The sequence below is a fragment of the Tamandua tetradactyla genome, chromosome 7 (genome assembly GCF_023851605.1).
Source record: "Tamandua tetradactyla isolate mTamTet1 chromosome 7, mTamTet1.pri, whole genome shotgun sequence".
Classification (NCBI taxonomy): domain Eukaryota; kingdom Metazoa; phylum Chordata; class Mammalia; order Pilosa; family Myrmecophagidae; genus Tamandua; species Tamandua tetradactyla.
This window is the reverse complement of record NC_135333.1, coordinates 64,708,171-64,732,228: the sequence shown is the minus strand read 5'-3', so window position 1 is coordinate 64,732,228 and position 24,058 is coordinate 64,708,171. Positions and strand designations below refer to the sequence as shown.

The following is a 24,058-nucleotide window of genomic DNA, read 5'->3' as shown; positions in this document are numbered from 1 at the left end:
AGATGAAATAGACAACTTCCTAGAAAGGCATGAATAATATCGAGTTGAGAAGAAACAGATAACCTCAACAAGCCAATCACAAGTAAAGAGATTGAATCAGCATCAAGAAGCTCCCAAAAAAGAAAAGTCCAGGACCAGATGGCTTTACATGTAAATTCTACCAAGCATTCAAGAAAGAATTAGTACCAATCCTGCTCAAACTCTTCAAAAAAATTGAAGAGAAAGGAAAGCTACCTAATTTATTTTACAAAGTCAGCATCACCCTAATACCAAAGCCAAGCAAAGATACTGCAAAAAAATTACGGACCAATCTGTTTAATGATATTTTTATATAGATACAGAAATCCTCAACAAAAATAACTTGCAATTCGAATCTGGCAGCATATTAAAAGAATTACACATCGTGACCATGTGGGATTTACTCTAGATATGTGAAGATGTTTCAATAAGAGAAAATCAATTAATGTAATACACCATATCAACAAATCAAAGCAGAAAAAACACATACATGATCATCTCGATTGATGCAGAAAAGGCATTTGACAAAATCCAAATCCATTTTTGATGAAAACATTTCAGAGGGTAACAATAGAAGGAAACTTCCTCAACATGATAAAGGGAATATATGAAAAACCCACATCTAACATCATTCTTAATGGGGAAAGATTGAAAGCTTTCCCTCTAAGAGGAGGAGCAAGATGAGGATGCCCACTGTCACCCTTGTTATTCAGCATTGTGCTGGAAGCTCTAGCTGAAGCAATTAGACATGAAAAAGAAATAAAAATATCCAAATTGGAAAGGAAGAAGTACAGCTTTCACTGTTTGCAGATGATATGACACCATATGTTGAAAATCCCCAAAAATTCACAGGAAAGCTACTAGAACCAATAAATGAGTACAGCAAAGTGGCAGGGTACAAGAACAATGACCAAAGTCAGTAGTTTTTTTATACACTACCGATGAGCAATATGAGGAGGAAATCAAGAAAAAAATCCATTTACAAGTTGCAACCAAAATAATCAAATATTTAGAAATATGACTAAGGACACCAAAGACCTATGTGCAGAAAACTACAAGAAATTGCTGAAAGAAATCAAAGAAGACCTAAATAAATAGAAGCACACGCTGTGTTCATGGATTGGAAGACTAAATATAGTTAAGATGTCAGTTGTACCCAAACTGATTTATACATTCAACACAATACCAATTAAAATTCCAAAAACTCATGTTACAGTAATAGAAAAACAAATAACCAAATTTGTTTGGAAAGGCCTCGTGCTGTACATAGCTAAAACTATCATGAGAGAAAAATGAAGTGGTAGGTCCACACTACCTGACTTACAGCATACTATGAAACTACATTGGTCACAATAGCATGGTACTGGCATAAAGATGGCTATATTGACTGATGAAATCTAATAGAGTGTTCAGATGTAGACTCTCTCATATGTGAACAATTGATCTTTGATAAGGCAATTCAGCTAACCCACCTGGGACAGAGTAGCCTCTTTAATAAATGCTGCTTTGAGAACTGGATATCTATATGCAAAAGAATGAAAGGATCTGTATCTCACACCCTATAAAAAAATTAACTCAAAATGGATCAAAGACCTAAACATTAGAACTAAGACCATAAAACTTTTAGAAAAAAATGTAGAGAAATATCTTTAAAATCTTGTAATAAGAGGTGGATTCCTTGACCTTACACCCAAAGCACAAACCCTGAAAAAAGAAATAGATAAATGGGATCTCCTCAAAATTAAACACTTGAATGCATCAATGAACTTTGTCAGGAAAGTAAAAAGGCAAGCCATGCAATGGGAGACAGTATTTGGAAACTACGTATCAGATAAGGGTTTAGGATTCAGGATATACAGATTCTTCACCTCAACAACAAAAAGACAAACACCCCGACTAAAAAATGGACAAAAGACATGAACAGAGTTCTCAGAAGAGGAAATACAAATGGCTAAAAGGCACATGAAAAGATGCTCAACTTCACTGGCTATTAGGGAAATGCCAATCAAAACCACAATGAGGTATCATCTCATACCCACTAGAATGGCCGTTATAAAAAGAACAACCACCAGAAAACAAGTGTTGGAGAGCATGTGTAGAAAAAGGCACATTTTGTTGGTGGTGGGAATGTAAAATGGTACAACTGCTGTGGAAGGCAGCTTGGCAGTTCCTCAGGAATCTAACTATAGAATTGCCATATAATCCAGTAATCCCGTTACTAGGTACATATTCAGAGGACCTGAGGGCAAGGACACAGATAGACGTTTGCACACCAGTGTCTATAGCAGCACTGTTTACAATTGCCAAGAGATGGAAACAGCTCAAATGTCCATCACGGATGAGTGGCTAAATAAGTAGCTGTATATACATATAATGGAATATTATATAGCTGTAAGAAAGAATAAAGTCACAAAGCATGTAGCAATGTGGATGAACCTTGAGGAGATTATGCTGAGTGAAATTAGCCAGAAATAAAAGGCCAAATACTATGTAGTTTCACTAATATGAACTAACATTAATGAATAAACTTTGAGGATTGAGGTTAAGAACATAGGTTATCAGAAGTTAGAAATAGGGTAAAGATTGAGCAATTGGTGCTGAAGAAGTACAGATCGTACAACAAGGCTGATTGTAAAAATTCAGAAATGTTTAGCACAGTGCTACCTGATTGTAGCACCCTAATATGAGTCCACTAAATGAAGTTGAACGCGAGTATGATTGAGGGCATGTATGAAACCATAAGGAAAGAGAGGATAAAGCCTTAGATGGCATAATTTAGGAATGCCTCGAGTGGACAATGTACAAATAAACAGTTTTGCAAGAGGGAGAACAAATGAATGTCAGCATTTCAGGGTGCTGAAAATAGATGGTATACAGGAAAATGTACAACCAATGCAAGCTAGGGTCTGTAGTCAACAGTAGTATTGCAGTGTTTCCACTGAATGTAAAAAAAGCATTATGCCAAAATTAAATACCAACAGGTGTTGGCATGGGAGAGAAGTATGGATTCTTTGTGGAAGAAAAAGAAATGTCTTCAGATAGATTGTGGTGGCAAAGTCATGTCTATATACTTAGGTTGGATTGTATGATGTGTGAATAAAACTTGAAAAACTAACAGAGAGGGCAGGCCATGGTGGCTCAGCAGGCAGAGTTCTTGCCTGCCATGCCAGAGACCCAGGTTTGATTCCTGGTGCCTGCCCATGCAAAAAAAAAAAAGAGAAACAAGTACTAGAGAAAATTCAGAGAATAAGATGTACCTGTTCACTGTCAGTAGCAAAACTGAAAGGTGCAGTGCGGTGATTCCACAGGAGGCTAGGGGTGGGGTTGCCACACAGTGCCCTCCCTGCTACATGATCCTGAAACCCCCTTGCTCACTTTATCCTTGAAGGAACTGAGTGTGGAGAAAGGAATACACATTTTCATGCTGGTGTTTGTGGAAGCAGTGTTCGAGATCCACAATGGATGTAGGTGGCCTAAGGGTACAATAACTGAAGAATGGAAGGGGGACTCTGGTGTATACATACAATATACTACTGAGTCTCTGCAAGAAGGAATGAAGTTGTGAATCATATAGTTAGGTGTATGAACCTTAAGGACTGTGTGTTGAATGAAATGTCAGCAACAAAAAGACAAATATTATCATGCCTCAATCATATGGACTAACTATAATGTAAAGAGTCAGTGAACTGGCAGGAGACCCCGATTCAATTCCCAGACCATGCACCCCCCCAAAAAAGATAAAAAAAGTCAGTGAACTGAAGTTGAAAACATGTGTTATCAGGTTGGAGCCTATTGTAAAGGGTCCCAGATTGTAAGCTCTTACAGCAGTCACATATATTCACGAGTTGTAACCGTTATTTTTAAGTTCTAAGTTACTGAACTATTTGTTTATAACCTGGCCGTTTCCAGAAACTTTGGGTATTTATGTGACACCTGAGACTCAGAGTTAGAGCTCTGAAGCTATGAAAGTCAGCATTACCCCATAGAGAAACTGTTTAAAAAGTTGAAAATGAACAGAATTTGGGTAAAGATATGGATGAAGCTTATCTGGATAGGACTAAGGTAAATCAGAATAGAGAGTAAAGGATGATATTGTCCATATTTTAAAACTTATATGTGAGACCAAAGAGAGGGATGTGGTTTTTTTGTTTTTTGTGGGGTTTTTTTGGTGCAAAATTTATATTCTCGTAGTGCATTCCCAGCTTAACTTGTATGGTCGGTTTAGTTGAATGCCATATGTACATGGAATCTTAAACAGAGCATGAGATTTTGCTGGTTTGTCCAGGATAGTGTGCTGCCATGATATATCCTAAAGTAATTGGTAGTGAATAATCTGCAAAGTCCCCTTTGGAGACCAGAGAAAGGAGTAAATACTCAACTTCCCCATTTGGAGAATTTCTCATATTCTCATGAGCTGTGGGACAACCAAATCTATAGAACGAACCCTTGATCTTTCATACAGGGCTTGCCTATATGAAACTTATTCCTGCAAAGGATAAGCTAAACCACTTGAAATTAGGCCTGAGAGTCACTCTCAGAGAACCCCTTTTGTTGCTCAGATGTGGTCTCTCTCTCTAAGCCAGCTTGGCAGGTGAACACAGTGCCCTCCCTGCTACATGGGACATGACTCCCAGGGGTGTAAATCTCCCTGGCAACGTGGGACTGAAATCCCAGGACGTACTGGGACCTGGCATCAAGGAATTGTGAAAGCCTTCTTGAGAAGATGAGATAAAATGAAGTTTCAGTGGCCTAGAGATTTCAAACAGAGTCAAGAACGTATCCTGGAGATTATTCTTGTGCATTATATAGGTATCCCTTTTTAGTTTATGGTGTATTGGAGTGGCTGGAGGGAAGTACCTGAAACTGTTGAGCTGTTACAATAGCCTTGATGCTTGAAGACAATTGTATAAAGATAGAATTTTACAATGTGACTTTGTGGGGGGAAAAAAATTCAGTGGCTCTTCCCCAAAGGCATGAGCATTCCTGGAGATTCATCTCCCAGAGGCACAGCTTGGATGGCGTCTCTCCTGCCCCACTAAGATGACTACTGGTCCCCAGGTGTCCATGTTCTCAGTGACACCTTGGTTACTCTGCTCTGTTGCCCAAAACCCTCCACCGCCTCTCTGGTGCCTGGAAGGTGAAACCATTTCCCTTCAGTCTTCCCTGATGTAACCCTTCAACTTCACGTCCAGCCACTCATACTAGACACCTGGCAGTCCAGCTGCCCTGACTTCTTAAATGTGCTGCATCTTCCTCCTGTTTGAGAATTTACAGATGCTTTTCCCTCTTTCCACAATGTCCTTCCCTCTGCCACTGTCCTGTTTCTTCACTTGGGGCTGTAAGCTGTGTTTCATGACTTGTTCTGTGCTCTCTCTTAATTTGTCAGCTTGCCTCCTGTCTGTCACCAAGCTGTGAGCTTCTGCAGGGCAGGAAAACACCATTTTTGATGTTTAGAGTCCTGGAGCTGACTTTGTATTTAACCTGCAGGTACTTAATAGAAATTTGTTGAATCAAACGGACAAACACTGGTTATTTTCAGTCTCTTAGTATAATTCTAACAGAGAATTTCAGAAACACCAAAATTTCAAAGTCAGAGGTCGTCGATAGACTGTTGGAGGTTTGTGACCCTTATGAAATTATTTGTAAAATTTTCTGTAGTTGTATTTTTTGAATAAGAGGGTCTGTAATTTCATACTGATGGTAGAAGGTCTATGACTACCCCCCCCCCCCCCCAAGAAAAAAGCCTAAGAGCGACAAAAGTAGATGACCAATATCTGTAGCAGGTTTGGGCCATTCTCCTTCAGACCTCTCGGTAATAGCCCTGTAGAGCCATGGTGGTACTAGAAGGTTACACTGATTTCTCCTGTTCCTACTTAAAGCTTTCTAGAAAAGAAAACCAAGCCTATTTCTGTAGGTTTCTGTCTCATTAACAATTTTCCTCCTCTGTGAGGTAACCACTGCTTTATCTGCCTTCATTAAGCACTTCCTGGGATCCCTGGAGGGAAAGAGAAGGATGGCCTGCTGGTGGGTGAGGACAGCTTGGTGACCTGCTCCTAGCACATGGGTCTGGTTTAGAATGAAATCTTTAGACCTGCCCAGGGCTAACATATACTGCTTCATGCACCAAACTCCAGGAGGGGCCAGTGGACAGAGTGGGCTCTATAAACTCTTCCCACCTGCTCCAAGATTGTCCTCCCGCTCTTTGTTTTGCTGACCTCCCCTAAAAATCTTTCAAGGATAAGATAAAGAATATTAGAACAAATTTGCTTAGGGTCTGGGCAACAGCTGTTAGTCCTACAGATTAGCTTACACAGCTTCCAGTGTCCTGGCCTTTAGAGAGAGACATGAGTCTATCTGAGGACATGACTGATTCCCAATACCATATTTTGCTTTTTTTTTTTTCAGACATCTATTCTCTCACCTAGATCCTGCTGAGTCTGTTCTGTGTTGGGTGATTTAAGTCCAAGCCTTTGGACAGAGCTGACTGAACAGTTCTTATTGATCATGAAGTTAACCCTATCATTAATTCCTAATAGCTCCAGGCAATTAGTATCTCTGCTTTTTCTTTAATCATTGAATTTGTAGGTTAAAAAAAAAATTCATTTTATACCACGTGATGCTCCTGTAGATAGAGTGTATCTGTAAAAAGATTGGGTGTTTTCTCAGGAGCCTAGACTGATAAAGTTAACGAATAAGCCATATAATGCAGGGTCAACCTCCCTTGCACTGCCCCACCCCCTCCCCTTGCCCAGTGCTGAGGGCTGCTTGTCCATGCTAGAAACTGAGACCCAGAGAAGAGATGAGGGTGATCTGATCCCATGGGACAGGGTCTCACATTCATTGTCAGTTCGGGCTGCATTGATGGAATAATGCCCAGGATTCCGGCTGTGTGCCAAGCTCAGGGTGGGCCCCAGGGAATCAAAAGAAACAAGCTGGATCCAGTTCCTGTCCTGCGGGCATTAAATTCTGATGGGGGGAGGTGGGGGGGAGGGGCAGTAGCAGGCAAAGAATGAGCATCTTTGAATAAGATGAATATTACAGGGTATAGGTGCAGCATGCCATGTGAGTGCGTCACAGGGCAACCACAATACGAGGATCCCCAAGAAAGGCTTCCTGGAGGAGGTGACGTTTATGATGAGCCCTCCAAGTTGACTAGGAGCTGGCTAAGTGAAGGAAGAGGAGGTGAGGGAGACAGCATTCCAGGCACAGAGAATGATAAAGCCCCTGAAGTGATAAAGAGCAAGGTTCTGCTGGGGAACCAAGAACCCCCAGCTTAAAAGGGCATGTGGTGAGGGGAGATCCTCCTTAGATGTCTGACTGAGGCAACCACTGAACCCAGGCCTCTGGCTTAGGACTTGGGTTTTGGGGTTCCCTTGCCCCTCTCCTTTCTGCATTTCCCCGTGTTCCTCAGTCCTGAGTGGCAGGAAGGATGGGGTTGGTGTTTCTCCAGTGGGATATGCTCAGTGAACAGGCCTTCTCAGTTGCTTTGGTGGACCCCATTGCTGGGCTCGTGGCTGTCTCCTTTCAGGCTCAGAGCTCAGGCTTCATTCTGGTGGCCTCAGAGGAATGGGACTGCATCTTCCTTGTTTATCATTGAATTGAACATCCAGGGCTAGTTGCTGGCACATAAGTGATGAGATGCTCGAGAAATGCTTTTCTTATTGACTTGAATTTGCTGAGGAAGAATGGCCTCTCTGTGTTTTTTTTTTTTTTCCTCTCTCTCAGAGTAGATCAAGACGAAGACCTTGAGGAGGAACATGTGACTAAGGTAATATGCCATGTCCTTGGGTACTTCTGTGCTTGCTCCTTAGCCCAGGGCCCCAGGGAGAAGACGTGCATCCCTGCAGCTGCTTCTCAGTCTTCTGTCAGGAAGTCTTCCAGCCCCTGGGCTCTGTGACTGCCTGGAGCCAAACCCTTGGGCTCTCTTGTTGCTCCAGGAGAGTTGCCTGGGGTTACATGCCCCAGGGCATCAAGGAGCAACCATCCTGGGCCAGAGACTCGGGCAGGTTCTCTTTCCCTTGAATGGTGGCAGGAGGTAGAGGTACAGGACAAAGTAAGAGCATTCTGCCCTTTGAATTTCTCCTGGCACGTTTCCTCTCTTCCCATTTCTGTCTTCATTTGCTTGGGGTGCTTTTAGGTGTGTGTGGTTCTGAACATTTCTCAAATTTAAAAGTATTTCGTTTCATCCATCTAAGACTTTTCTTTTCTATTATGGAAGTAAATATTTTTCTTCTTCTTTTCTTCCTTCCTGTCCTCAAATCTTCTAAATCTTAGTGAAGTAGAGTAACTTGGCCTCTTCCTGCTTTGCTGCCATTCCATTCTCAAAGCCCTTTGAGGGATGTGTGTGAATCAGTCCCCCTACCTCCCTGACCCCTGAATGTCAGAGTCATTGCCCACTAGGAGAAATATTCTTTCTTAAAATCCCAACACTCAGAGGCAGTTGGGTTAGAAGGGAAATATGACCTGTGGAAGGCATTAGGTTTGGTGAATTTTAGAGCTGAGGGTGAATTGGGGAATCCCTGGACTCCTCAGTTGGTGAGATTCAATACTTATCTTGCCTGAAGTACATTTGAGGCCACTCTCCCTGTTCCCTCAGTCTCTTAGGTGAAGGCATTCCTCAAAGTTCAGGGAATAGTGTGGAATACTGTAATCTCCTCTTTGAAATCCCCTTCTTTTCCTTTGACCAGATTTATTACTGCAGTCGGACACACTCCCAGCTGGCCCAATTCGTGCGCGAGGTTCAGAAGAGTCCCTTTGGCAAGGAAACCCGACTGGTCTCTCTTGGATCCCGGCAGGTAGACAGAGGCAGAGTGTCTCAGTCCACTGCTGTCACTGAGCAGGCCACTGCCCTTCTCTGTTCCTTTGTTTTCCTTGTAACAAAGGGAAGAAGGGAGAGGATCAGACCCTTCCCTGGCCTGGCCAGTTCTAGCAAGGAAGAGAGGAGGACGGGGAGGGGCACATAGTGCTGGCCTGATACTTAGCTGCACCAACCCTTTGACTTTTTTGCCTTTGTCTTGTAGAACCTCTGTGTAAATGAAGATGTGAGGAAACTGGGTTCTGTGCAGCTTATCAATGACCGCTGCATGGAGATGCAGAGAGACAGACATGGTAGTTACCACCCGCCCACCCCTGTGATGAGAAGGAGAGCTTCTGGGACTATTGTGTCGCCTTGGGTGGTCCTGAGAAAGAGAGGGGTGGGCTGGAAGTGATAGAAGAGCTGCAGTGGAGGTGGACCAGGGACACAGGAAATAAAACAGAACCATAAAGAGAAACAGTTTCCTTCTGAAAAACCTTCCCCATGGGGAAGAGTGTTCTTGCATTCTGGGTCAGTCTAGTCTAAAACTTTGGTTTCAAGATGATTTTGTACAAGGGTTTTTGTAGGGAGCGCAAAGTAAAATACTGGAGTGCCGGTATTGTGAGACTGTAACAGGCAGCGTCTAGAAAGGTTTTATAGGCCCCACCCGTGGGGATTGTTCTTGACATTGCAGAGCCAGGCTTAAACCCACAGCTAGTTATTGTTCTTTTTGTCTTTGTTTCTGTCGTACATGAACCACCTTCAGAAAAGAAGAACAAAGCTGAGGAAGAGAAGCCCAAGCTAAGAAAGCAGAACAGGGCCACCTGCCCCTTCTACAACTATGAGCAGATGCAGCTGCTCCGCGACGAGGTCCTGGTGGAGGTGAAGGACATCGAGCACCTGGTGACCCTTGGGAAGGAGGCGCGAGCCTGTCCCTATTACGGGAGCCGATTTGCCATTCCTGCAGCCCAGGTGAAGTCCTGGAGGGTTGAGGAGTAGCTGTTGGCTCCCAACAGTGGTGTAGGCCATGAGGAAATACCTCATTCCTCTTTAACTCAGAAGGGTGCCACTCACTGTGGTTAGAGCAGCTGGGCAGCGTATGCTCTCCTAGCCCGCAGGGTCTGGGGAGGCCCAGGATCCCTTGGAAACTCTGGGCTTTGGGGCCAATTGAAATTATTGGGGGACAACAGAGAGGAGCCAGAAAGGAGAGTGCATTCCTGGTGAAACCATAGTGAGAGTGCCAGGGCAGAAACCGAGAGAGCTGCATAACATAAATAATTTCCAACGATTGTCCCAAATTTACATCTCTGCAGCATGTACAAGTTCTGCCTTCTTTATTTAGACTTACCTTATTGAATACAGGCACGCTTTGGAGATATTGTGGATGAGGTTTCAGACATCCACAATAAAGTGAATATCAGACAGGCGCATGAATTTTTTTGTTTTTCCAGTGCATATAAAAGTTATGTTTCCACTATAGTAAAGTCTACTAAGTGTTAAATAGCATTGTGTCTAAAAAAAAAACCAATGTACATATCTTAGTTAAAAAATACTTTATTGCTAAAAAATGCCAACCATCATCTGCACCTCCAGTGAGTTGTGGTCTTTTTGCTGATGGAGGGTATTTCCTCTGTGTTGATGGCTGCTCACTGATCAGGGTGGTGGTTGCTGAAGGTCAGGGTGACTGGTAGCTTCTTAAGGTAAGAGAGCAGTGAAGTTTGCTACATCAGTTGATTCTTCCTTTTAAGAAAGATTTCTCTGTAGCATGTGATGCTATTTGATAGCACTTAGTCACAGTAGAACTTTTTTTCAGAATTGGAATCAGTCCTCTCAAACCCTGCATCAACTAACCTTATGTAATATTCTAAATCCTTTGTTGTCATTTCAACCTGTTCACAGCATCTCCAGCCAGAGTCGAGTCCAACTCAGGAAATCACTATAAGAGGCAACTCCTCATCCATTAAAGTTTTATCATGAAATTACAGCAATTCAGCCACATCTTCAGGTTCCACTTCTAATTCTAGTTTACTTGCAGTTACTTCCTCTACTTAAGTTTTGAACCCCTCAAAGTCATTCAGGAGAATTGGAATCAACTTCTTCCAAACTCCTGTAAATAGCGATATTTTGACCTCCTCCCATGAATCATGGATGTTCTTAATGGCATTAGAATGGTGAATCCTTTCCAGAAGGTTTTCGATTAGCTTTGCCCAGTTCTACCTAGGAGTCACTGTCTATAGCAGCTATAGACTTGTGAAATGTCTTTCTTAAATAATAAGATTTGAAAGTCAAAATGACTCCTTGATTCATGGTCTGCAAAATGGGTATTGGGTTAGCAGGCATGAAAACAACATTGTCATTTTACATCTCCATCAGAGTTCTTGAGTGACCAGGTGCACTGTCAATGAGCAGTCATATTTTGAAAGGAATTTTTTTTTCTAAGCAGTAGGTCTCACTTTTTTTTTTTTTTTTTTGGGCATGGGCGGGCTTGTGTCACATTTTAATAAAGGTGTGTATTTTTTTTAGACATAATGCTATTACACATTAACGGAACGTAGTATAGTGTAAACATAGTTTTTATATGCACTGGGAAACCAATATCTGTGTGACTTGCTTTCTTGCAATGTTCACTTTATTGTGGTGGTCTGGAAGTGAGCCCACAATACCTCTGAGGTATGCTTGAATTATCTTTAAAGAGAAAGCGAGAAACTACTAATGTGATAGGTCAAGAATAGTATCTTATTGTTCTTTGGTGGGTATGATTTAAATGTTCTTGCTACTTCCTTGATTCAAGTAACTTTTGGAAATAGGAAATTACTCTTGGAGAAGTCAGTGTAATCCAGAAGAGATTTCAGTAGGTGTGTGAGAATAGGTTGGTAGTAATAACTGTGCATGGTGGTTGACTGCCTGTTAGTGTCCTGCCCTGAAAACATGCATGGGGATGCTCGAGAGTGACTCAGGACATGGCTCACTGTTCGTTCACGCCCTCCCCAGACCTGTTGGCCATGGAGCAATATGAGTGCTTCTAGGCACTGACATTCTGACATTTTTATGATCTTGAGTTGTTAAAGTACTTTCCATATCACCTTTGCCTTTATATATCCCACTGAAAATAGCTAAGGCAGATCTTACCTGCATTCTATATAAGAACCCTGGGGCCCTGAGTGGTAATTTATCCATTTTCTCACGAGTGAGTAAAGGAGCTACACCCTGGGACTTCAGTTTCCAGTTTTCTGGATTTTTCACTTTATCAGGATTCTTTTAACTGGAAAATCTTAATAAAAACACAACACCTAAATATTTACAGAGCACTTTTATTTTTTTATTCCTCCCACCCTTGAACCCTCATTTGAAATAGAATTTGTCAAGCCTATTTTGCAGATGAGAAATTGAGGTTCAGAGAAGTTAAGTGACTTTCCCTGAATCACACAGCTGGAAGGTGCCTGTGCTAAGACCAGGGCACAGGGCTACTTTCTGAGGAAACTTCGGTGCCTTGGGAACTACCCTGTGGACAGGGGGAAGCTAAGCAGAAGAGGTTTCACTTTCCCTCTTCCCCTTGCCCTGGTTCAGAACAGCTCCACTTTTATCCATTTCATGTATTTGACATACCACATAAATCTTTCTGAGAAAAGGATCTGTAGCTAAGCATAGCACCATGCTGTAGCTTTCTCCCTTGGATATCCCTGTACCTAGTCTACCTGGGAGGTGACACGATTTAGAGCTGTCCTTACTCCGGGACAGAGAATGTGCTCAAGCTGCTGACTTCTCCCAGCTGGTGGTGCTGCCCTACCAGATGTTACTGCATACGGCCACCCGCAAGGCCACGGGGATCCGGCTGCAGGGCCAGGTGGTGATCATTGATGAGGCCCACAACCTGATCGACACCATCACGGGCATCCACAGCGCCGAGGTCAGCGGCTCCCAGGTGGGTTAGCCTCTCCCCACGCAGGCCATGCCTGCCATAGCAAAGGGATAGAGCTGCCGAGACCTGGAATTCCTTCAGAGTTGGGGTTTGGTAGAAGGTGCTGAGTCCAGGCTGAGACCTAGTCAGGGGTCAGGTGTGGCTTTTCAGCAGATCTTAGACCTGTGGGGACCCTGTTCAGAGATGGCAGCTCATTTCTTTGCTCTTTACTAGCCCACATCAGCCTAGTCCCTTCAGCCCAGGATGCACCTCCCCAGTTCTCCAGAACCCAGGTTGATGGGATGAAAGAACAAGGGTCCTGTAGGTAGTTAGGGGGTCTTATGATTGACATTGCTTTGAGGGGATTTATCAAGGAATGCCAAGATTTCTGAAAGCTATGGTTTATGTATTCACTATTAGGCACCTATTTGCTATTATGCACTGGACACTCTACTAGGTCTCTCTGGTCTTCATGTTAGCTCTCCCGTGGCAGTGATTTGTTTTGCATTAAGAACTCAAGACAGAATAGTTTAAGCAGTTTGCCTAAGAGCACACACACTGTTAAGTGTGGGGCCAGGATTTGACGACAGGTTTCTGGCCCTGAAGCCTCCATTCCACCGCACCACTTCTGCTGAGCAGTGACAAGGTTGACCTGAGGCCAAGAAGTGTCATCTTAAGCTGTTGGCTCAGACTACATGTGTCTTCCCAACCTAGTAAAAACTAGCAGGGAGGCTCATTACCTGAGAGACTCAGCATCTTTTCTTTTTCGTGACCCACAGTAGATGTTTCAGCAGATCCTACTTCCCTTCTCCTCTCCTTCTGCTTCCCCCTGCTAAAGGCCTTTAAGGCCCCCACCTTAAGTCTGTACCCAGCCGCACTCCCCTTTCCCTGCTTGCCTCTTACGGGTCCTGTGCTAGCAATTCCCGGGTGTAGCATAAGGTTTCCCTGGAGCTACACTAGGCTACTTGCCCAGAGCCTGGTCTACCTTCATGTCTGTTCTGTGCCCTCTCCCCAGCTCTGCCAGGCCCACTCCCAGCTGCTTCAGTATATGGAACAATACAGGTGAGACACTACCTCCAGAGGCAGAGAGAAGATGCTCTCCTCTGCCTCAGGGCCCCTTATCTCAGCCCCTCAAGAAGCATGTGGGTGCCCGTCTCTGGCCCAGGCTCTGAGCAGTGTGGGTCAAAGTGCTGTTTATGTCCTGGCTAATGGCATATGCCCCTTAACATGGGCCTAGAGCACTTGGAACAGAACAATAGGCCTTGGGTTGGCACCAGCTTTTCATAGGGGAGTATGTCACCTCTGGCTCAGTTTGAAAGGAGCCAGACAGAAATGCCTCAGCTTAGGGTTGGCTGGAGGGGAAGTTGCTGCTAGAGTCTGACCATCTGACCATTTAATGTCTGTTGGCTTTTCTGTAGGAAGCGTTTGAAGGCCAAGAACCTGATGTACATCAAGCAGATCCTATACCTGTTGGAGCAGTTTGTGTCTGTGCTGGGTGGTAAGGCAACAACTGCCCAGACCCCTCCTGCACTCCTGGCACTCCTGTCCTTGAGAGCAGTCTGGACTGTTAGAAAATACTTGTTCTTTATGGCTTGGTTGAGTTGTCTGACCTCAGATCTTTATTTAGAATCCTAGTTTAGTTGCCCTATTCTAGTCCTTTTTTGCCAGATCCCATTCCAGAGGTGAAAAGGATATTTTACACTATAATGTAAATATATTTTATGTAATAGAGTTCTCTGCAGTTTTCAGACTATTTTCACACACAACTTGCTTTAATTCCTGAAGAAGCAGGTGTTTTAAGCCTCACTTTATAGACAAGTGAGCTAAAGCCTCTGTGCTCTGCCTGTGATCCTGAGCTAGTATGTGGGCCTGGACGCTTTTGGCTCCAGATCCCTTGCTTTTTGCATTCTGTGCCACACTCTCTTTCCTGAAGAACAGCTGAACCCTTTATTATGTGGCACTCCCTTTGAAAGCTTTTATGGAGGCTGAATTTCCAGAAAGCCAGGGGTCCTGGGGGAGCTTTTCCTCCTTGCTTTGTCACCACCTTTGCTGCCAGACCACCATGCAGCCCAGGGCCTCTCTTATGCTCTCACATAACTGCGAAGAGATGAGAAAGGGATTGCGAGGCTTCAGCCGCCATGCAAACCTGTGGGTCAGACTACTGAGGCTCCTGGGCACCTCCTACCCTCACTGTGGGTTCTTGGGTGCCATAAATGCAAAAAACAGTGTTCAAGTATGAATGCTCTTCTTGCTTGATAGTTACAGTGTAGAATGAACAGATAGGGGATGAGAAGGGGTATTTGTTTTTTTGGTGAGGAGCTAGAGGGCCACCATCCTGACATGTTGAAGTTCTCTTTTTTAGGAAACATAAAGCAAAATCCCAATACACAGAGCCTTCCACAGACAGGTAAGAGGGTTCCTCTGAGTATGGCTGAGCTTACCTTTGCAGCCCAAAGCCATGGTCTTCAGACGGAGAGTTTCAGACCCTTTGTTTGGTTTCCCCTCAGGGACGGAGCTGAAGACCATCAACGATTTCCTCTTCCAGTGTCAGATTGACAACATTAACCTGTTCAAGGTAGAAATGGTAGAGGTGTTTGTCTTTTCATATTAGTAGGTGACATCTCCTTATTCCTATTGCCACCTGGAGGCAGAGCACTGTTATGACTGTGAAGGAATAAAATACAAAGCCTGTCTGTCCTCAAGCAAATTAAGGTCTGAGAGTCTCAAACTTATACGTATATGATTACCTCTTAAACAGAACACATCAGCAAGAAAAAAGAATCTTCACTCTCAGTGTGAAAAGATCAAAGAGTCATAGGGATTGGTGAGGAAAGGTGCCTTACTTTTGGCACAAAGAAAGGTTCTTGGCTCCTCACGTCTTACTGACTTTCCTCTAGCACTTTCTCTTCCTGGACTTTTGGCAAAAGCAGGACATTAATTTTGTGAGCTTGCTGCTGGGCTGAGGCAGGTGAGAACATGGAGAGGGCCACTCTGGTGGGCCTTCTCTCATTTGCCCACTCTTTCTAGCTGGAGGGTTTATTGCAGCCTCATACTTTTTGATTCCTCCAGTCCTACCTGTTCAGGGTCCACCAAACTGGACCCAGCCATTGTCCCTCACCTCCTAACTTTGAGGGGTTCTAAGTTCATAACAACCCTTGCCTTTATATACTTGAGTGCTTCTGTGCCCCAGGCAGTATGCCTCTTCTGGCCTCCATGGCAGGACATACTGTTGCTATTTGAAAGCGAAGGAAATGGAGTCTCAGAGAGGTTCCTTCAGGGAAATGCACACAGCGTCACACATGATGGACAGGTGGGGCCAGCGTGTGAACCCAGCCACACTGACTCAGGGGCCTTCATCTCTCCATCCTGCCTCCTCTTGGCTTCAGTCAGCTTTCCCCGACTTACCCATTTGGGACATAGTTGCTACTCCATTCTGTCACACATCCTGGCAGTCCTGGTCATCTTTGGTTCTTTTCTCCCCATTTATGTCCCACCTCCACAAAGTTGGCAGGCCTTGTGGTTCTACCTCTGTAACAGCTCTTGAACATGTCCTGCTTCTTCATTCCCTCAGCCACTACTTCAGGGCAGTCACTGCCTTCTTTCTAGTCTCCTTGATTTCATTCTCTGTCCTTCTAAAGTATTTTACAGACACCCTCTAGGGAATCTTAATCAGAGGCTGTCACTCTTCTCAGAAATCTTAAAGGCTTTAAACTCACTGCCTTAAGCTAAGGTCTGACTCCAGATTACATATATTGTACATGCCAACTAAACTATACTTCATATTTCCCTGGACAGGCCTCATACTTTCCTCCTTTATGTCTTTGCTTATAGGGTTATTTTTCTTTTTTAAAGCTAACCCTTAATCATTCAAGGGCCAGCTTAGATGCTGCCACCTCAAGGGAAAGCAGAGGGGATATAACTTTTACTGAGTGCCTTAGAGAGCCTTTGGACCTGGAGAGACATGTTCCTGTGTCAAGCACATCTGTGACTGTGAGGCATAGAGGAGTCTTCCCCTCTTGCGAGAGCACTGTATGGTGGTGGTGGTGGTGGAGTTGCAGCGAAAGAGGAGTGGCCTCAAAGAATATTGAAATAGTTGGCTAAACTAAGGCTTTGGATTCCTTCCTTGGGAGATGCAGTGAGCTGTGCATTCTAGGGTATTAGAAAGTAGTTATTTTTTTTTTAATTTAGAGTACAGCTTGGTTGATTTTTGCCTGTTGTCTCCAGCTGGGTTTGGTTTTGCAGGTGCAGCGGTACTGTGAAAAGAGCATGATCAGCAGAAAGGTACACACTTCCCTTCCTTGAGGGTCCAGGGGTACCCAGCAGCCCCTCATCTTGCTGCCCTCACTGTGCCTTTCTCTCACCTCTTAATTAGAAACCCTGGATCACCTCTGCCTCCACTCTGTGGAGTGTGGAACAGTGTCACTGGGAGTGGGGAGGGGTGCCATGTGCCTGGGGGAGGGGGTGCAGTGAGGCAGGCTGTTTGGAGCCTTGCAAAGCCTCTGGTCTATCCCAGTCTGCCAGTCTCAGCTCATTTCTCTCACCACTCTGTCTTATCCCTATCCCAGCTCTTTGGCTTCACAGAATGGTATGGAGCAGCCCTCCTTCCCTCCAGGGAGCAGCCTAGGCTGGCTGGGTTTCAGCGCTTCCTGCAGAGCCTGCAGCCTGGGGCCACTGAGGGTGAGTTAAGAAGTTGGGAAGAACTGGGCTGTGGGCCCTGGGCGAGAATGCTTATTCCTCACATGTGAACATATCTTCCCCTGGAGAGCTTTATCCTGACATCAGGGAGAGAACAGTGGCCCTGTCCTTAATTCCCGACCCTCTTCTCTACAGCAACTCCTCCATCTCCTGTGGAGGAGGGTGAGGCCAGGGCACTGCGGCCCGCTTCTCCGCTGATGCACATCGAAGGCTTCCTTGCAGCTCTCACCACTGCCAACCAGGATGGCAGGGTCATCCTGAGCCGCCAAGGTAATCAGGTGCTTGCCCAGCCAGGCTTCATTCCCAAGGAAGAACCAACTTGGAGCCATGCATGAAAGGAGCCCTTATTTCTCCTGGCATCTTTGGGGGTTAGGAGACAGGACCCTGGTGACTGGCCTCTTGGGGCCTGGGGCAGGCATTGGGGTTGGTGGGTGGGGATGGCATAGACTCTAGGATGGTAGAGGCTCTAGGATGGCGGGTCCTCTAAGGGAAGCTGAGTGGCCTGGCAGTTAAGGTTATGGGCTCTGGAGTTGGTTTGAGTCTTAGTTTCGACACTTACCAGCTATGTGACTTGGTCCAGTTTCTTTACCTCTCTGAACTACAGTTTTCTCATATGAAAATGAGATAACACCACTGTTTGCCTCAGAGGGTTGTCCTGAGGTTAAATGGGATTTAATTTAAAGAGAGAGTTTCAGACCAAAAGGGGCTGTAGTGGGGTTACAACCACTCTGTTCAGGCTACATTGTGCCTCCTATGTGGACCCAACTGGAGATTCCCTTTGGCCAAGACTGAATAATTGTCTGCTCCCTTCCTCATGTAGCTGTCCTATCTTTCTCATTTTTCAGGCAGCCTCACTCAAAGCAGCCTCAAATTCTTGCTCCTGAATCCAGCTGTGCACTTTGCCCAGGTGGTAAAGGAGTGCCGAGCCATGGTCATAGCAGGGGGCACCATGCAGCCGGTAAGGACACCAGGCCCAACCTCTGGTGCCCTGTGTCAGGGTGGGAGAGGCACAGGGAAGGAGCCTACCCAGAAAGGGGTAGGCTGGAGCAGGCCAGGCAGCGCCCACTAGGTGGCACTGCTGTTCCACCTCACTGCCTGCGCCACTCATACCGAGTAGAGGGACAGTAGTGGGGCTCCAGCCACTCTGTTCATTCTGTTCTCCCCAAGAAAGCTTTCCTGTAGTTTTAAACTTTCATTTAAGTGCCTCAAGGCCGTTCCCTTCCTTCACCCACTGTAGAAGTGTCAACATGTCAACATTGTCTCTTATAAATTTACAGTTACTATATATATATATATATATATATGTATGTATGTATGTATGTATAATTCATCTTAGAAGGTAATTCTGTTTCCATTGTAGAAAGCAGAGGCAAGCAGAAATGGGGGGGAAAAGCATATAATTTCTCAGCCAAGGATTAATTTTGGTGTATATTATGACAGGTTTTCTATGCATAATTTTCTCCATATATACCTACATATTTGGTAAGCAAAACAAAAAAAAACTATTATCTCTACATGCCATTGTTATAACTTGCTTTCTTCACTCACCAAGAAAATGTCATAAGCATTTTTCCTTGTCAGCAAGTATTTGTTCATTCCCCCATACTCTGGCTGTATTGGATTCCGTAACATGGATATATTATATTTTATTTACCCATTCCTCTTTTGTTAGTTAAGTTGTTTCTGTTTTTTCTCTATTTTAAACAACACAGTGACAAATTAAACCAAATCTCTGTATAGTGATTATTTCCTTAGTATATATCCTAGAAAAGGACTTCCTTGTTGAAAGTCTATCCAAAGTTCTAAAGCAAAGGTTCCCAACCTCAGTTGCCTGTTAGAATCACCCCTGTAGCTTTTTCTTTCTCATTTTGTTTGTTTTGCATTTGAACTTGTGGATTCTTATTCATTCACTATGTCAAAATCATTCAGTTATTGTTTTGATGCTTAAATTGTCAAATGGCCAGTGAGAACCCTTCATGCTACTCCTTTTGACATGACTCCCATTAGTTATTGAATGATTTCTTGCTTTCTGACACAACAAAATGTCCCAGGATCACCTTATACTTTCCTTGCCCCAGATCTGGAATCATTCATTTCTCCAAGGAGCCCTTGTTCCTTTTGGGTGGAAATGATATTTAGAAACCAAAATCTGGGTGTAAGGGGTTCATATGGCTCCTTTATTATTGTTTATAGGCCATTTTGGTAGACAGACCTAGGGAATATGTCTTCAGAAATGAGTTGATATTAATATTCCTAATTAAAAATCAAAGAAGCAGTTTATTTGACTTTACATTTTTTAAGCTGAACATTTTGATTTTTTATTAATCTATTTGCTTTTACAATATTCTTAAAATAATTTCAAAATTATAATAGGAATATTACTTTCAATAGAAGAACTGATTACAGTTTTATTTTATTGCATTTATATTTGCACTTAGACTATATCCCACTAAGAATGTACAGTCAGTCAGGCTGATCTCTGTGTTTATGTTACTAATTTGATAGAAAGCTAGGCTCTTTTGTTTTAGTTTTTCAGTTTTAGAGTTTGTTTTTCCTTTTAGACTTTTATTTCTTAAATATATAAATATCTGTGTGGTTCAAGTGTCAAAACTATGTAAAAATATAGAAGTCTCACTTTCCATTCTCATCTACTCCAGCCTGTCCCCCACACCCACAGGTGGTTGACCATTTTTGTTCTGCTGGTCTCTCCTTCCAGTGTTCCTCCCTCAGTTCCCCCAAAATAAGCACGTATGTCCCCTTACTTTTTCCTTTTTACATCAAGAGCAGCATAATCAGTGTTCATGTATGTAAGGATGGTCTGCGTTCCTTTTGCTGGCTGCACAGTCCTCCTTTGGTGGACGCAGCATGGCTTACCAGCCGGTCCCCTCTTGATGAGCAGTCTTACTGTTACTGATAGCACCACAACAGATATCCTGTGCATATGTTATTTGGTATTTGTGGAGCTTTATCTTCAGACTAGACTCTGAGAAATGAGATTGCTGAGTCAAAAGTAAAAGCATATTTGATTTGTTAAATATTGTCAAAATCTGTTATAGGAGTTATACTGTTCTGTCCCCCACCAGCAGTGTACAAGAATGCCCATTTCTCCACAGAGCACACTTGGGGATTTTTGCCATTCCAATGGGTGAAAAACCTGGAACTCTTTAAACAAATGTAATCTTCCCCTAGAGAGTCTTATTCAGAGGTCTGGGCTGGGGCCTGGCTGTGTATATATTTTTAAAGTTCCACTGATGGTTTTGATGTATAACCAGGGTTAAGAACCACTCTGTCAAGTTTTAGGACTGTCTTATCAAATTTCCCTTTGTGAAGGACATCTGAGAATCACAAAGCCTTGACCTTGTGGTCTGCAGGTGTCCGACTTTCGGGACCAGCTGCTGACGTGTGCTGGGGTTGGGGCCGAGCGTGTGGTGGAGTTTTCCTGTGGTGAGTGTCCATGTTCAGGGCGGAATGAACACAAGGTGCCTGCCGTGGACTGGAGGTCTTACTCCCTTGTTTAGTTGAACCACACACTATTATCAGGTCGGAGGGGCTGAGAAGACCTCTGCATCCTCCTCTGCTTGCTGTCTCATGTGCTCACTCACTCACGCGTTTTCCTACTCCTGTACCCCTGTCTGCATGCGAGAGGTTTGAGTGTTACCCAGTGTCCTTGTGGAAACACGGAGGGTACTTGGGGGAGTGGTATAGATTGCGGTATGGATTGCTATTCTAGTCTAGAAGACAGGGATGGAAAATGCTTTCTGGACTCTACTCTTTGGACTTCTAGTTTTCACTCCTCGCTGGATCTTCCCAGGTCATGTGATCCCACCAGAAAACATCCTACCCCTCATCATCTGCTCCGGGCCCTCCAACCAACAGCTGGAATTCACATACCAGAAAAGGGAGCTGCCGCTTCTGGTTGGTACCATCCTGTCTGCCCTGATACAGGCTGAGTTTGGGCAGGAGGCACTCTGGCCAGTCTGAATGTTCGGGCTCAGAGGAAATCGGAACTGGGGTCTTCCATCTCGGAGTCAGCACAAGATTAGTAGTGTATCTAGATATTCATCAAGAAGGCCTGTTCTCCCCCCACCCCCTCACCTCCTAGACTGCTAAATAAGTTTTCTTCAAAATCCCAGGTATCCCTTAGGATTATGCACATGAGTATGCTGCTCGGTCCCTTGGTTCTTCTGCCTTTTGGTGATATCAGCCCCAGCCTATGGTGGAGTGTGGATCAGGGAGGGGTGGCATCCCTAGTGGCAGCCTGGGGTTTTTAAGGCCTGTATTGTCACTCATGCTCCTTGGGACATTGGGGGTTGGAGACAGGGAGGCCTGATACAGGTTTTGTCCCTGGTCCAGCACTGTGTGATGTTGGTTGTAGTGCTGTTAGTCACAGAAACATCATTTGGGTGTGTGTGGTAGGGAGAACGGCACCTTCCAGTGATTCCCACCCTGGAGCCATCCTCCCTCGCCATAGTAACCCCACGGATTTCAGTACTTGGTTTTGAATCCCAAGGTCAGGAAGCCTGTTCTGGGGGTGGCTTCATGGAGGGACTTCTTGTCTTCCTTTTCTAGATGGACGAGGCAGGCCGCATTCTCTGTAACCTGTGCAACGTGGTCCCTGGAGGGGTGGTCTGCTTTTTTCCCTCCTATGAGTACCAGCGCCAAGTCCATGCCCACTGGGAGAAGAGTGGCCTGTTGGCCCGCCTGGCCATCAAGAAAAAGGTGAATATCTCTTCAGCTGGGCCTCTCACATAGGAGGACTGTGGCCCTTGGATCCCTCACTGGATTTCTTGTGTACCTCGAATCAGCATGCTTAGACCTCACATACAGGGGCCTCTCCTAGTTCCTCATCCACCACTTCCAAATCCGAGTATTGGCCCAAAGGATTCATTCCCCCAAAGGTCCTGACTCTTTCATACCCATTCTAGAAAACACAGGGCCTTGAGCAGATCTAACACCTAGGCATCCCGAATGCCTTTCCTAGCAGTTGTTGTCTATTTATCTCCAGATATTTCAAGAACCCAAGAGAGCAAACCAGGTGGAGCAGGTGCTGATGGAATATTCCAGGTGCATTAAGGTGAGAGGTAGAACTCTGAGGCCTCAGTCCAGAGAATATGTGGGGTTGGCAGCTACAAGTATTTTGGGTGACATCCAAGCTTGAGCTCAGCAGCTCTGGGGCTGGATGTCTCCCACAGTGCTGCAGCCAGACGGGAAGCGTGGTGACAGGGGCCCTGCTCCTCTCTGTGGTTGGCGGGAAGATGAGTGAAGGGATCAACTTCTCTGATGACCTAGGCCGGTAAGTACTGGTTCTTACCTCCTGAGACCAGCACTCCTCACAGTCTGTACCCAGGCTGCCTGCCCAGCATCAGTCAGATGAACAGGGAAGTGTTGCAGTGACTCTTGATTTGGCCCTTTGAGACCAGATAGAAATTGAGATTGGTCGATCATTCCTTTCTCAGAACTCAATTCACTAGCCTGGACTGGACTGCTTACTGAAAAATCCTCTTCATGTGGCAGGTCCAGGGTGGGGAAGCAGAACTACTGAGCACAGCTTAAGTGGGAAGAAGGAAGGGGTGGGGGTGGGAGGACCCTTCTGCTCAGGTATACCTCTGCCCATAGGTGTGTGGTCATGGTAGGCATGCCCTACCCCAACATGAAGTCTCCAGAGCTGCAAGAGAAGATGGCCTACCTGGATCAGAGCCTTGTAAGTGCCTCCTGGGCTTCTGAAGTTGAGAGGTCTAGGGGGGCAGGGCCAAGGTGTCAAGGTCTCAGCTGTGTCGTCCCAAGGTTTCCTGTTTCCTCCAGAGGGTTTTGGATACACACCTGTGCCTCGATCTTCCTCACAGCCTTACCTCTCATCACTTGCTGGCACTGTGCTGTGAAGCCTTCTGGGCTTTTGCTCCAGAACCTGGCAGTGCCCGTTTCTTAGGGGAGAACTGGAATACTAGGCAGGAGGCCAGAAACAGTTCTGATGGGCATCTCCTTTCCTTTACCCTACACAGCCCAGGATGCCAGGTCAGGTGCCCCCAGGCAAGGCTTTGGTGGAGAATCTGTGTATGAAGGCTGTCAACCAATCTATAGGTAAGCCTGGGATTATTTCCAGCTATCAGGACAGATGGATGGAGAATGTGATGAGAAGAGGGAGGGGCTTCACATACCATCACACCAATCTGAAGGCTGAGGAAGGGGAGGTAGGTGGGACCCAGTAGAAATGGCCATGAGGACTTAACTTCATGCCCACCCTTTTGCCACCCAGGCAGGGCCATCAGGCACCAGAAGGACTTTGCCAGCATTGTGCTCCTGGACCAGCGCTATGCCCGCTCCCCCGTTCTGGCAAAGCTGCCAGCTTGGATCCGGGACCGTGTGGAGGTCAAAGCTGCATTTGGCCCTGCTTTTGCTGCTTTGCGCAAGGTTTGGACTACCCCTGCCCCCGAGAGCCTCCCCTGTCCCCAAGATCCCCAAGATGTAGATTTTCACTGTTTTCTGTCTCCCCAGTTTCATCGGGAGAAGTCTGGCCCCTCCTAACAGACAGCTGGCCACATCACTGCCAGTCTCCAGGCTTTCCCTTCACCCTTCTACTGGAATGTTTTGTCTTGGGCCTCATCTACACAGATCCTGCCCCAAAAGGTGAAAGAAACCCAGGTGAAGCATGTTAA

At 45.0% G+C, this 24,058-nt stretch overlaps 1 protein-coding gene across 1 annotated transcript in view; it reads left to right on the top strand.

Moving 5' to 3' along the window:
* DDX11 (DEAD/H-box helicase 11) overlaps window positions 1-24,029 on the top strand; it is a 52,429-nt gene extending 28,400 nt beyond the window's left edge. Inside the window, exons 6-27 of the mRNA XM_077169658.1 lie at window positions 7,744-7,786; window positions 8,706-8,813; window positions 9,039-9,126; window positions 9,579-9,784; window positions 12,582-12,734; window positions 13,726-13,772; window positions 14,129-14,208; window positions 15,073-15,117; window positions 15,218-15,285; window positions 16,953-16,991; window positions 17,276-17,387; window positions 17,541-17,675; window positions 18,251-18,363; window positions 20,777-20,849; window positions 21,217-21,320; window positions 21,975-22,124; window positions 22,411-22,479; window positions 22,598-22,698; window positions 23,022-23,106; window positions 23,405-23,483; window positions 23,659-23,813; window positions 23,898-24,029. Of these exons, the coding sequence (XP_077025773.1) occupies window positions 7,744-7,786; window positions 8,706-8,813; window positions 9,039-9,126; window positions 9,579-9,784; window positions 12,582-12,734; window positions 13,726-13,772; window positions 14,129-14,208; window positions 15,073-15,117; window positions 15,218-15,285; window positions 16,953-16,991; window positions 17,276-17,387; window positions 17,541-17,675; window positions 18,251-18,363; window positions 20,777-20,849; window positions 21,217-21,320; window positions 21,975-22,124; window positions 22,411-22,479; window positions 22,598-22,698; window positions 23,022-23,106; window positions 23,405-23,483; window positions 23,659-23,813; window positions 23,898-23,927 (2,083 nt within the window). The 3' untranslated portion in view covers window positions 23,928-24,029. The remainder of the gene's footprint in view (window positions 1-7,743; window positions 7,787-8,705; window positions 8,814-9,038; window positions 9,127-9,578; window positions 9,785-12,581; window positions 12,735-13,725; window positions 13,773-14,128; window positions 14,209-15,072; window positions 15,118-15,217; window positions 15,286-16,952; window positions 16,992-17,275; window positions 17,388-17,540; window positions 17,676-18,250; window positions 18,364-20,776; window positions 20,850-21,216; window positions 21,321-21,974; window positions 22,125-22,410; window positions 22,480-22,597; window positions 22,699-23,021; window positions 23,107-23,404; window positions 23,484-23,658; window positions 23,814-23,897) is intronic.
* Window positions 24,030-24,058: the final 29 nt, after the last annotated feature.